We start from the raw sequence: 14,184 nt of genomic DNA on the forward strand, positions 1-14,184 counted from the left end.
GAAGTCATAGTGTATTTAATAACTGAAAAACAAAACAACGCACACATTTGAGATTGGCAAAGAACCCACAGAGTGATACATGGGTAAGGACTTCTTAAAATCTCATTGTATCCTTTCCTCCAACTGCCTTTCCTCTTTGTAGGATGTCTAGTTAGGCACAAATCCAGCAATGTGATCTGGTCAGGACTAATGGATCCTTGCAGTCACATAGATCTGATTGTAGAAGTGGGGCCTTAATCTGTACATAACTTGGTATAGAAACTTATCTTGTGTGTCTGTAAGAGACCTGGCCTGCTTTGGCACTGTGTAAATAATGAAGGTACATATTAAATGCACAGTGTGTGTCTGTCTGTCTCTGTCTGCTTTTTAACAAGCATCAATGAGAAAATGTGGCACAGATTTTTTTTCTGGAATGGCTACTAATATTAGTCCTAATTAATATTAATCATAAAATCCATGCACTTTGACACACCTGAACTTAAAAAAATCTTTGAGAGCCATAAACATGTACTTTAGAAGATTTTTTCCCCCTAGACATCAGTAATTGTCTACATCTAGTGTTTTGTTCTTATTGTCCTAATTCTTCCCAGTCCATCCACATAAATTAAAATTTACTTATGAATTTGGAGAACCTTCCTTGCTCTAGAAACAAAGTAGGTGATTGACTTCTGTCTCTGATCTTCATTGTACAAAATATCATTAGCACTTATGTAGTACTCTTAATCTTCAAATCGCTTTACTGACATTAACTAATCATTGCAATAGTGCTATGAGGTAAATAATAACTATTTAATTATTCTCATTTTTAAGGATGGGGAAACTCAGGTAGAGAGACTGGGTGTGTTGCCAAAGCTGCAGAAGGAATCTTTCAGCTAGGATTAGAACTCAGGAGATCCTGGTGCCCTGCCCGCTCCTCAGACTAGACCACACTTCTTTCTGATTAGTATTATTCCTTGAAATCAGAATATCGTCGTCATAATAATGTACCGTGCTTCCCATTTTCAAAGCCCGGCTGCAAACTCTGGTATCTATCATGTATGGGTAAGCACCAGTGGTAGCCAGCGGCGACTCTTATGTATTTTGCCACCCCAAGCACGGCAGTCAGGCTGCTTTCGGCAGCATGCCTGCGGGAGGTCCACTGGTAATGCGGATTCGGCAGCATGCCTGCAGGAGGTCTGCTGGTCCCGCGGTTTCGGCGGTAATTTGGCAGCAGGTATGCCGAAGGCATGGGACCAGCGGACCTACTGCAAGCATGCCTCTGATGGAAGCCTACCTGCCTCCCTCGCGGCAACTGGCAGGCCGCCCCTCATGGCTTGCTGCCCCAGGCACGCATTTGGTGCGCTGGTGCCTGGAGCCACCCCCGGTGGTAGCAAATTTGAGAATCATATCCATCTGTCTTTGTTGTACACAATAATGCCATACATCTACTAGTGGCTTTGTGTGTGTGTGAAGACACAGGAACTAACTGCTAGGAAAATAGATTTATAAAGGAGGCTCTTTCTAAATGAAAGACACACAATGTACTGTAAAAGCAGCAAAGAGTCCTGTGGCACTTTATAGACTAACAGACATATTGGAGCATGAGCTTTCATGGGTGAATAGCCATTTCGTCGAATGCATCCACCCACAAAAGCTCATGCTCCAATACATCTGAGAGTCTATAAGGTGCCACAGAACTCTTTGCTGCTTTTACAGATCCAGACTAACATGGCTACCCCTCTGATACTTGACAATGTACTATAAAAATACTACTCTCTCCGCTGGAAAATGAGGCCTGCAGTATGTAATGAATCTTTGATTACTCATGTTTGGGAGTTCACATAAGTAAGAACTTCTTGGATGAGTAAAATTGTATGATCATGTCACTAACAGCTCTGCAGCTGTGCCACTGTAGCGCATAGTGAAGACGCTACCTACGCCAAAGCGAGGGCTTCTCCCATTGGTGGTGGTGTAGGTGTAGGTACTCCACCTCCCCGAGAGGAAATAGTTAGGTTGGTATAACTCCCGAATGTAGACAGTGCTATGTCCCCTGTTAACATAGCTCTGTCTAGTCGGGAATTAGGTTGTTATAACTGTTTTGCTCAGGGGGGTGGATTTTCCACACCTCTGAGCGACAATTCTACTGACATACGTTGGTAGTGTATACCAAACCTAGGTCTGTGACCTTGGGAATTAAAATGTCACTTGACCTCTGTGTGCCTTCTGGGTATGTTTATTAAAAAAACAAAAAACTTAAATACCATGTAGAAAAAACAAATATTGTGGGGGGTTTTAAGCTACTCTCCACATTAATGAACAGGCAATGTTCTATACTGAAAGGTAGGTTTAGAAAGAGACTCACCTAAGAGTCTGGGACTTATTTTCAGAGTGTACAATAGTTAAAGCATTACCTCTGACTCTGTATACCCATATAGAAACAAAATTAAATCCTGCTATCATATGGTCTGCTTGCCAAGTGTCAATTCTGTGGTAGCTGATTAAAAAATCGCCACTGAATTTTCAGTCATCTGGCAAACTGAGATCAATAATTACTCTTCCTTTGCACCTCCAGATAGTGCATATTGTGTGGATCAAAGGCACATTCTCTGTCACGATCACTTCTAAGGCTATGTCTGCACTGGCAATTGAACGACAAAACTTTTGTCTTTCAGAGGTGTTAAACCTCCCACCCCCGGAAAGACAAAAATTTTGCTGAGACAAATGTCAGTGTGAACAGCGCATTGTTGGCAGGAGAACTGACAAAATGCAGCTACACTGTGTGAATTTTAGCAGCACGGCTGTGGCACAACAGCCATGTCACTAAAAGCTGTGTAGTGTAGACATAGCCTAAGAAGTGCCTCTCCGCTGAGATTCAATGTCAGAACTAGGATTAGGATTTGGGAGTTCCTTGCTGCAACTTGTGTGTCCAATCTACAAGAACATCCTGCCTGTCAGAATAAAATTTAGTGCACCTTATTCTTCAGCTTCAAGGCCCTAGTCATGCAAAACCCATATATCTGTAAGTAGTCCCGTTCAGCTCAATGGAAGTACTTGCGTTCATAGCTGTGCATGTGCCTACAGAATTGAGGCCTAGAGCAAGAGTTGGCAATACAGATTAGAACAGATTACATCACCTTCTAATGAACCTCTAAATCTTTTCCTCTTTAGTTCACTCTTCATTACCTGTAAACTTATTTCTTTAAATGTGTTTTTTTTCTTTTTTAAACTTTTCTTTTTGTTTTAATTCGATAAAACTTCTATAGCTCCATTCCTATAAACTCCTGCACCTTGGGTACATTGACCGACTTGCTTGCTTGCTTGATTTTTGTGAGGCTTTCATTTATGGCACCTTAAAGATCTGTCGGGTGGCTTTCTGTTTGCTTGTTTTTTACATCTTTAAATAGGTTGAAGGAGAGTTAATGAAATGATCCTGCTATTTTACGCCTTTGCTGTTAGATCCTTTTCCCTTCCTCTTCACACCTGTGTTCAATCAGTCAATCAGATGTAAGTGAGATGTAGGAGTTAAGTGTAGAGGCAAAAGAACTGGCTGATTTTCTGCACAGACCTGGTATGTTAAGCAGCAATGATGCAAGTCAAGTATGGCAGCTGGATTTCAATAGGTTAACTGTGGTTGCATATTCTTGAATGACTTTATTTCTCTTTCTTGTATCTATTTTTTTTAATAGATCTGTCACTGATAATTGCTGTGGTAGTTGGTGTGGCTGGAGCGCTCTCAATTGTCGGAATCATCATATACTGCGCTAGAAAGAAGTATGTTCATTACTACAGATGCTGATTTTAGGCTGATTTAGTAGTAGTTTTGCCAAGGGGTTCCATTTTGCTTATTTAACATCTTGGATAGTTAGCCCTTGGAGAAGGTCTGGAGTGTGCAATGGAAGGTGTAGGATAGAGAGGCACAAGTTGCAGCTAAAAAGCTTAAGACTCTTGCAATAATATTGTAGATCACTTTACTAATGCACTTTGCACTAGCATAGACTTCTAGTGTTTGTTTGAATGTATTAAGGTATATATCACCTGAACTTTAATAAAGGTTTCCAAGTTAATTTGGCTGCTTTCCCTGAATGTGCTGTACAGTCACTATTCAGATAAGTGTCCCCCTCCCTTTACCGATAGATATTTCATAAAACAAGTCAGTTTATGCATCAGTGCATTGCACAGCACTCAGTCAGGAGCAGATTTGATTTCCTAATTCTGGGTGATTTAAGGAAGTCACATTACTATGAGTCAGTAATGTTTCTCATGGTTATAGGTAGCTACTGTCTACAGACGATACAAACTGAAAACGTCATTAGTACATATTTGCCAGAGAGTGGGATAGAAAAAGGCCAAAATCAATCAGCTCCATCTAGCTTCTAGCCCTAGAAAATTCTCTTGGTTTTCATGGCCTGGGAGGAGTAGTTTTAATTAAATTTGAGCCCTGAAAGATGGAACCCAATCCTGCAAATACTCATAACTTTACTCAGATGAAGCCACTGAGGATACTTGTGCACATTAAGTGTTTGCAGGATTTGAGCCCTCATTTGTAAACTGTAATGAAGATGTTCTAGGTGGTAACTAGAGCTCTGCAAAATCATCTCCCTTGAAACAAGCTAGAAAATTGTAGGACTTCTCACTAGCTTGAGTGTAAAAAGTTGGGGCACTTGGTCCTAGGACAATGTTTCTAACTGTAAACATCTTTACTGCTTGAGAACAAGCTCTGCTGCCCTGCAGAGAAAATACTTGAGGCATAGGCTTAATGGAATATAATTAAATATAAATATAAGTAGATGTTGCCTTACAGAGTTTAGAATACACAAGTAACGTATGGATTTACAGTGGTTCTCACTTGTTAATATTTTGTTTTATAACAGGAAGAAGGAAAGCCAGAATCCTGAAGTGGGTACATACAATGCCAACATCAATACCCAGATGCCTGGAAGACATGGCTTATTCAAAAAGAGGAGGCAGGACAATGACTCCCATGTCTATGCAGTCATTGATGATGCCATGATCTATGGAGATTTGCTGAAGAAATTCAATGGATCAGTCAATCCAGAGATAGATGTGTACCGGCCTTTTGATGGGCCTATGGGTGACACACCACCTACTCCACCTCCCATCTCTTTCAAGAAAGCCACTGAAATATCAAACTCTGAGGAACTCCCGTTCTGCCCAGAGAGGGACAGTGAGCCATACACTTTTGCACATCGCAAACCAGAGGAGACCACAAGCAACGGAGACACAAGTGTGAACAGTACTGGAGATGTGGGCATGTCCTTGTTGGAAAGTAAGGAACAAGAAGGCTTGGTGGAACAACTTATGCCAAAGGAATGACTTCGGTTTGGAAATGAGGGTGACACTGTAAAGAAAAGTGCTCTCATGTGCTGTAGAAAAATCAGAAGAGGAGATTTATTTTTTTAAGCATGCATAGACATGGGTTGTTTTTAATCGCAACTGCTGATGTTTTCAAATTTGTGAATGAACCTTTAGGAAACGTATCAACAGTTCATGTACCATCCATGAATGCAAGTGGAAATGGAAAGCAAAGATATGCTTCCACTTTTATCATAAAGCCAGAGGGAAACTGAATTTTTAAAAACTCAGGAACTGAACATAACTGGGAGAATATTTGCTCAACAGTTTCTCTCTTCCAAGTAATTCCTCCTTCTCCTGAAGATTGCAGGGTGTTGACTGAGGATGTATCCCACACCACTGTCTTAAAGCAGCCCTGAAATCTATGGAATGTTTTTACTAGAAGCTGGATTTCTTCCCTAAAGTCAGAGCATAGGAAACCGTATCGTATGCCAGTTCTTCTCTGTGCATCTCCTAGTTTAGCAGCAAGCATAATACTCTTGTGTATTTGTTTTAAAAAATTATCATTTTTGAGAGCTTAAAAAAACTTGGACTCCTGCTCTGATGTCTATAGAGTTCAGATCTGTCTTATTCCACTGTGCTTTCTTGTTCCAGTAATGACAGAAGGTGTTCTAAAGAAATAATAATGGCATCCCATCTGCTACTAATGCTTTGCACTTGACCTGCAAGAGAGATTTGTTTATTGAAGCAAGCCAAATATTGAAGTGGAAAAATGTGTTCCACTTCCCATGTGCAATTACTCTGTCTGACTCCTGTGCAAAATGCATGAATTAATCCACAAAGCAGGCCTCGGTATTTATTACAGTTTTAGTGTTGGATTTACAGGAGCACAAGTCTTGTGGGTATTTCCACAGAAGTGGTCAGAGGCCTAGCCACTTGTGTGTACAAGTGCCTGATTTATGTATATGCACAATCACTATGATTACACACATGCTTTTGCATATGGAACTAAAGCTGACTACTTGGAGATCTGGCTCTGCTCTTCACACTATGAACAATCTCTTGCTTAACAATATTTGAAGGGCAACATAACTTATAGAAGAAACTATATGACTTATGCACAGTAACTGGAGACTTCAGAAGCAGCAAAGAATTCTGTAGCACCTTATAGACCAACAGACGTTTTGGAGCATGAGCTTTCATGGGTGAATACCCACTTCGTCGGATGCATCCACCCACGAAAGCTCTTGCTCTAAAACGTCGGTTAGTCTATAAGGTGCCACAGGATTCTTTGCTGCTTTTACAGATCCAGACTAACACGGCTACCCCTCTGATACTGGAGACTTCAAGCAACTCTAACCGTCTATGGCTGAAATCCTGTTCCAGCTGCAGTTAATGGGGATTTTTCTGTTGACATCAACAGGGCAAGGATTTTCACTTTCTGTGCTAAATATTTTATCATAACTAAACACAAACAATACATTCTCCTTGATTCAATATCAGTTGCATACTTATGTTGCATGTGAAGCAGTTTCATCATAGAATTTCTGTTAGCATATTGTGAGATCCCTGTCATCTGAGAGTACTTTTAATTGTGTCTTAGGGAAATTAAGTGGTTATATGTTGCACTTGGATATAAGAATACACGTCTCCTCTCATCTCCTCTTTGTTGTTGGGATCACATATGTCAATGTATAGTAGAACATTTAAATGCCATGTGAGAACTTAAATTATGCTATTCTGCCTTGATTCTTGCAATAACTATAGTTATTTTCTCAGGCAAGTAACTTCCACAATATATTTTTCTTGGGGCAATAAAATTCTGTCTCCAGCTGGTCAATGTTACTTAATTTCCATCTCTTTGGGGAAAGGGCTGAGGGGCTCCGTAGAAGCAAACCCTGTTATCCATCTATGTTGTTCTTTGCAATTTATTAGGCAAGAGCCTTTAGGTCTTATTCTGGCTAACAAACTGCAAAGCATATAGCATAGGCCAAACTTTCTCTATTGCTATGTCTTGATTTTGAGGGAAGAATGTGACGGTCAATTTATCTAGCTTTTCTGGTGGCTGTAGGGTTTAACTTTTTGGTTGTACGAAATCAAAGTTACAATGTGTTTATCATGGTTTACAATTCTCTTTGCCAAGTTTGGACTTCCCTGCATTAAGTACAGGAACTGTAACATTGGCTACAATTTCCTTATTGTTAGGAAAAATTGCAATTTAAAAAAAATAGAACTCAACTATGAACACAAACTGGAGTAGTTATCAGGGCAATTTCATCCCTTTTATGTTTCTTCTTTCTTTTGTAAATTGGGGTTTGAAATAGCTAGAGTGGCGCTAAATGAGAGCCTAAGAGTTTTTTCTCATGAGCAAGCTGGAATGATCACTTGGGCAGTTCAGAACAGTACCTCTGCAGCTCTGCTATCCTGTGATATTAGCTCTATTCACATGAACCACACAGGAGTGATCAAGGAAATCTGGTAGGGATTTGACATTTTAGTGTATGCCAGTACTGTACTTAAGTTACATGAAACCAATAGTTCTCCTGTGAGATGATTTCTGGGTTAAGTTTACTTTCCCAGAGAGAGGGGAGGAAGAATTCTATCAACTAACATAAAGACTGAATCCTGCAGACCTTATGCTGGCAAAACTCCCGTTGACTTAAATGACAGTCTCATCTATTCAAGGAATGCCAGATCAGCCTTGTGTATTTTTTGTATCTGACAACTTATAGTAAAGAGAATCCCAGGCATTAAGAATGTATTTCTGTAGAACAAAGTTTACCATGATGATAACTTATTCACTGAATGTATATATCTATTTTGTTTTACAGCTGTGGTGGTACACTGTTAATTTCCTTTTTTTAAGAAAGAAATGTGTTTTAGGTATGTATTTTCGTATTTTAGTTATTTCTTTTGTAAAATGTTTATATGCAATGGAATACATGATCCAACAGTGCCTTAGTAGGATCATAATGTTTGTAATTATTTAAGCCAAATTGAGACGGGCGTTGGGTTCCAGTGGAATCATTTTTGGGGGAAATAGTGCAAAAGTTCACCTTGCTGCAAGCATCTGATCCCAAAGAGAGCCTTATTAAAATGTATGAAATTTGTGTTTTGATTGCAATAAATTTTATGGAGTCTGTATCCATAGCCGCTTTCTTGTTTTAATGGTAAGTGCACTTTGTGCTCATTAAAGAGCCTGCTTGAAATCCCTGAAGACTGAAATATTTGCATTTATCTGCAGAACTACAGGGTAGACAATAGCAGTTCAAGCTTCCCTGCCTCACCTTAACAGTTGGCCTCAACCATGACCTCGTCAGATCACCTCTAGTCATGAGAAGGAAGTTAAGCTGACATGTCCAGTCAGTCCTTCACTCCTCTGAGATTGCAAATTATTATTAATATGTGGACACTTGTCCACTAGGAACTGGATGGAGATTGCTTCATCTCATGTGAGCCACCAAACTGTTTCTGTGCAGTAATGACACCTGGTCTCTACTTATCTGTGCCAGATTTGAGATCTTAAACTTTCTGAATTCTGTTAACCATGAATTCTGTTAGTTAGTCCCCTGAGATAGTTATGTGGCTCTAAGCCAAATCTAGCATTCTTTTAGAGCAGTAGCTCTTAACCTTTCCAGACTACTGTACCTCTTTCAGGAGTCTGATTTGTCTTGTGTACCCCAAGTGTCACCTCACTTAAAAACTGCTTACTTACAAAGTCAAGTCCTTAAAATACAAGTGTGTCACAGCCACACTATTACTGAAAAATTGCTACTTTCTCATGTTTATCATATAAGTATAAAATCAATTGGAATATAAATACTGTACAGTACTTACATTTCAATATATAGTATATAGAGCAGTATAAAGTCATTGTATGAAATTTTAATTTTTTACTGACTTCGCTAGTGCATTTTATGTAGCCTGTTGTAAAATTAGTCAAATATCTAAATGAGTTGATGTACCCCTGAAAGACCTCTGTGTACCCTCGGGGGTACGCATACCCCTGGTTGTGAACCACTGTTTTAGAGAGTACAGCTAAGCAGAAGCTTCTGTTTCTAAGAGCCGAGGACCTAGATGAATAATCTCTCTTATCTAGATGCTGCTAGGTGCTTAATACTCAGGCCCCAATACAGCAAAGCACCTAAGAACATGCTTAACTTTAAGCATGTGAATAGTCCTGTTGATTTCAAAGTGAAGCAAGTGCTTAAGTGCTGTGATTTGGATCAGGGGCCCCATAGCCCAGTACCTTGTAGGAATGAGTCTTTTTGTTGAGCTTAAACTGCTATTGAGGATTTTTAAAAGGGCAACAGTGCAGTTAGTCCACATCATTGTGAAGTAGAAACTTCACTGGGATGGGTGTGTGGCTGACAGAGAATAAACTATAGACTGTGGATATTGCATAGATAGGAGGAGGAAAAGTGAAGATTTAAAAATCTAGTCCTGGGCATACTTCTCAACCTGCCGAGACCAAATGTGGGATGCCATGCATGCGAAGACCCAGAAACTACTCCTGCAGGAAACATAAAAGTCTGTGGGATTACTTCATTTAATGTAAATAACTGTTCTGTACTTCTAGCCCCGTGAGTCTTTATTTCTGATGTAAACAACTTAAAAAAATTAAAGGGGAAGGCACAAAATTTTGTTTGGAACACAGGGGACTCTTGGGTGAGTGAAGGATGGTTGAGAGGCATGGTCCTATCAAAGTGACATTGATGAGCCACTGCAAAGCTGCTCAGCCAGCAAATGTTCCTCTGCCCCACTAGGGGGCCATAACAAAACCTCTTACTCATTGGTCAGGCTGGAGTCATCTCATTCCTGACTGCTCTCCTGTTAGGATACAGTAGGGTGATCAGATAGTATGAAAAATTGGGATGGGGGTGGTGGGTAATAGGCACCTATATAAGACAAAGCCCCAAATATCAGGACTATCCCTATAAAATTGGGACATCTGGTTACCTTAGGATACTGTCACCCTGCCCTACACAGCTCAGGCTTTACAACATTTTTGGATAGGTACAAGGGAAAACTCAGTATATGTTTCCCTGGTATTCACTTACCCAGCCACTCACAGCAGTGGAGAAACAGTTCCCTGGTGGAACTGGTCAGAGAAACACCAACAGAATCACATGCCTTTTTGTCAGAAACAAAATTGTTTTTGTTCTGTTCAAAAACTGAATGAAGTCAATTTTTCCAAAACTTCTTTTTGGAAGGAAACCAGAGGAAAAGTTCTGACAATGTGGAAATGTCCTGTTTTGACACTGTCGGAACTGAACACGTTGATAATTTTTGTTTTGAAATGACTTTTCAGGTTCTGTTTTTTTAAATTTGGTACTATATATTATAGTACAAATCAAAAGTCAAAACTGAAAAACATTTTGATTCACCTAAAATGGAAAATAATGTGGAATTTTCCTTCCTGAGAATTTTGAAATGGGGGTGAGGGCAGTTATTCTGATTAGGAGCAAAGACAAATTTTGAAATCTTGAAATTCTTCAGGGAATGGAATTTCTGTTCTCTGCACAACTCTGTTCCCAGAGTGACTCCATCCCGAGCTCTTGCTGAGGCAGGAAATACCAAAACGTTCAGCTGTGTCCTATTCACTTTTGGGTGTCTCCTTGATGGGAGCCCATGGCTGTTTCATTCAGCATGTCCCTTTGACTTCAGTGGGAGCAGGATTGGGTTCAATGTTAGAAAGTGACCCTAGAAGGGGGACAAGGGACATATCATCTTAACATGTCTCTTATGGATGTCCCAAACACCTGACATAAGGGATTCATCAGTATTGAAGGGACTGCTACCCTTACTGCTAGCTCTTCTTAAGGTCTTAGACCCTGATATTACAGAGAACACCATGCGGATAGATCTCTGTTTAATTTAAATCAGTGGGACAGTACCTGGGCACAGGATTAGGGTTTTAGAGTCCAATGTTTATATTAAAGTACTTGATCTTAATTTCATCTAATAGTCACAGACTATGAACTGCAGACCCCTGACCACAATTTTTTTAAATCCAGGTCCTAGTCCATCACCACACTAAAGTTTTTAAACATTAAAGCTGTTCCCTCATGAAAGCAGAATCAATTAAAGTCCAGCTTTTTAAAGCAACATTTGTATGATTGTTTTTTAAATTAAAATCTAAAACCAAATATCCGTAGTTTTTCTGTCATCTGCTGTAATATGCATGTCACAGGGTTCACTCATTGTTAGTGGCGCCTCCTCCTGGCTGTACTAGGTATTAGCTCAGCCAGAGGTAGCACCCTCCTCTAGTGGTGTCTTCACCCATCCTGTCTCACCCTGCAGCCCCTTCCATTCCAGGAACCGCAGCCTCCTCCTCGTGATTCTGCCCTCCAACTGGGTCACTACATGGTTTTCCCTTCCGGGGGGTTACCCAAAGACCTTCCATGTGAACAATCTCAGGCAGTCTTCTTTGGTGCTGCTCTGATGGTGCCATTTCCCAAGTGCCCAGCAGGGGAACATGGCCTCACCTGCTACTCTGGATTCCAGTCCAGGGACCCTCAACCCAGCAGTTCTGGGCTTTCCTCTTCCAGCCCTTACTGCTCTTCCCCTGGACTGCTTCCTGCTCTTCGTTCCCCCACCTGTTTCTGGGCATACCAGCTCCAATGTCCAACTCCCTCTTCCTAGGGAGTGACTGCAGCCTTTCCTGGCCACCTGTGTCTGTTACCAGTTCCCTGGCTTTATAGGCCCAACCTATTCCTGCCCAGCTAAGCCTGTTTTCAGTCAGTTGCCTGCTCTCTGGCTTCCCCTCCACATACAGCCTAAGGAATTAATTGCCTGCCAGGCCATTTTAACCCCTTCCAATCTTGTGTGGAGCAGGCACCCCATCACAGTGCAGTTTACTATATATCCAACTAGTCATTTTCTGTCTGAAGAAAACTGATTGCTGAACACTCAAGATGATGAATAGAGTTTTGTTCAAAACAAAATGTACATTTATGCTTCAGGGTCTTCTAATGTCAAAGAGCTGCTGTCTCCACCAGTTCATTATTACGTGACATGGTGAGGGATATTTAGAAATTTTGAAGTTCTTTGCTGTTTAGAAGAATAACTCAATGCCGGATCTCTTTAAAAATAAGTTGAAAGCTACTTTCTAATTTTCTTTGGTATAAAAATAAACACCTCATTATAATTTTCACAAACCTAAGAGCTTGCATCTTAAGAGAATTGCATTTCTGATGTAAATTAAGAAAGGTACTTTAGCTCCACTCTCTTAAATCAAATCAGTTTAGATATTTGGTAATTTATTTTTTCAGCTTGATGTCTTATCTGTTCAAAAGCTTGAAAAGGTTCTTTCCCTTCATTCATTTTTTCAAACTGAGTGGGGGGGGGTTGGTTTAAAAAGTGGCAAGCTATTCTTAAGCTATGCAAAGATGTAATGAAACCCTTTACTGTAATTGCTCCATTAGCAAGCATTTACATCTGTTAGTCTCTTCAAACAAATTCAGAAATTAAAAAGATGGTTCATTACAATTCACTGTCTATTCTCTGTTCTGCTTGTTAATGAAGAACAAAATTTCAAATATCTTAAATCAGCCTTGAAAAATTGTCATGAAACTTTACCAGTGCAAGCATAACTTTACTCCTTGCTTATCAAATGGAGTGGGTGGTAGAATTTTATGAGGTTGCTTTTAAATTAATTTTGGTTTGATCAAAAAGAACATTCACACCAAACTCAAACGTTATTAATTTAGGTTTTTAGTGGCCCCTACAATGAGCTATGGCTTGAAATGCAGCACCTTTGAAAATCAAGCCAATAGGACATTTCACCATTCAGATTTGCAGTGACATAAATAATCAACTAGTAGTGTGAGATCATAGGTGAAACCTCCATGGATAATCTCATCATTGTGCCCCAGACCTGAGTGTGTAATCTAATCAAGGGCCCTTGTAAAACTGGTTGGTTTTTTTGTTTTCTATGTAGGCCATCTACAAATACAACGGAGACAGGGGTCCATGGTTGGCATTGGTAATGTAGATATGTCCGAGACTTTGACCCATTTATGGAAGATAGTTAAGGTTCTGTTTACACTACAAATTGAGAAGTGTTACCATGTTCGCTTGACGTGGCTGTCTTTGTAGTGAAGCTGGGAGTCCGGTTTATTTGCCCCATTTAGACTTACCTCTAGGACCCAGCATTCCAGAATAACATGGTCTGCTTAAAGGAATACAGTTTCTCCTGTCTCTCTACCCTATTTAAACATATTTCCTTTCCTGTCACATTAACCATTCAGGATTTCTCTGATGCTATCAACAACTTATGGTAAGAGAGGAGATGAGGCTGGGGTTCATTTACATGGGAGACCACCACATTTTTGGAACTTCCTGTTTGAGCTACTCAGCCTGTTCTTTTCTCTGCCCTGTTCTGACTTCGAGAGAAGTTGTTCTCTCACTGAAAGGCCTCAGGCCCACGACTTCGAAGCCATAGATGTTGGTGAATGTTAACCTGTTCTATACGTCCTGGTGTTCCTGAAAATTAAATCAGCATCTTTGAGGCAGCAGCAGCGTAAACATTAATTGAATCAGAAAGGCAGTAGCAATGCTGTAACTATCTCATTTCTAGAGAGTCTGTTTGTACAAAAGAAGCCTGCAATGAAAACTATAGAACAGTTTATTGAATATCAGCCAGCCAACATGATTACACCAGTCTCAGATTACTGTAACAAATTGTGTTCCAGACAGTATGAAGGTCACTAAGTTTAAATGGATATGAAAGTGGGAGGATATGAAACTCTTCTTATATAAATGACTACATGATATGGGGAGTGAGATGAGCCACTGTAATGAGATTAGCTAGTGCTGCACAATCAGATATAGGGGCCTACATGCTTCCATCTCTTCTTGGTGCTCGGAAGAGCAGATGGATGTAACTGA

At 40.1% G+C, this 14,184-nt stretch overlaps 1 protein-coding gene across 2 annotated transcripts in view; it reads left to right on the plus strand.

Moving 5' to 3' along the window:
- CDCP1 (CUB domain containing protein 1) overlaps positions 1 to 6,487 on the plus strand; it is a 47,158-nt gene extending 40,671 nt beyond the window's left edge. The window contains exons 8-9 of one of the 2 annotated variants that reach the window (XM_030551170.1): positions 3,666 to 3,750; positions 4,851 to 6,487. In XM_030551170.1, coding sequence (XP_030407030.1) covers positions 3,666 to 3,750; positions 4,851 to 5,313 — 548 coding nt within the window. In that variant the 3' untranslated portion in view covers positions 5,314 to 6,487. The remainder of the gene's footprint in view (positions 1 to 3,665; positions 3,751 to 4,850) is intronic. The other variant, XM_030551171.1, reaches the window with a different exon arrangement.
- The last annotated feature ends 7,697 nt before the right edge of the window (positions 6,488 to 14,184 follow it).

Source organism: Gopherus evgoodei, chromosome 2, assembly GCF_007399415.2.
Source record: "Gopherus evgoodei ecotype Sinaloan lineage chromosome 2, rGopEvg1_v1.p, whole genome shotgun sequence".
NCBI lineage: Eukaryota > Metazoa > Chordata > Testudines > Testudinidae > Gopherus > Gopherus evgoodei.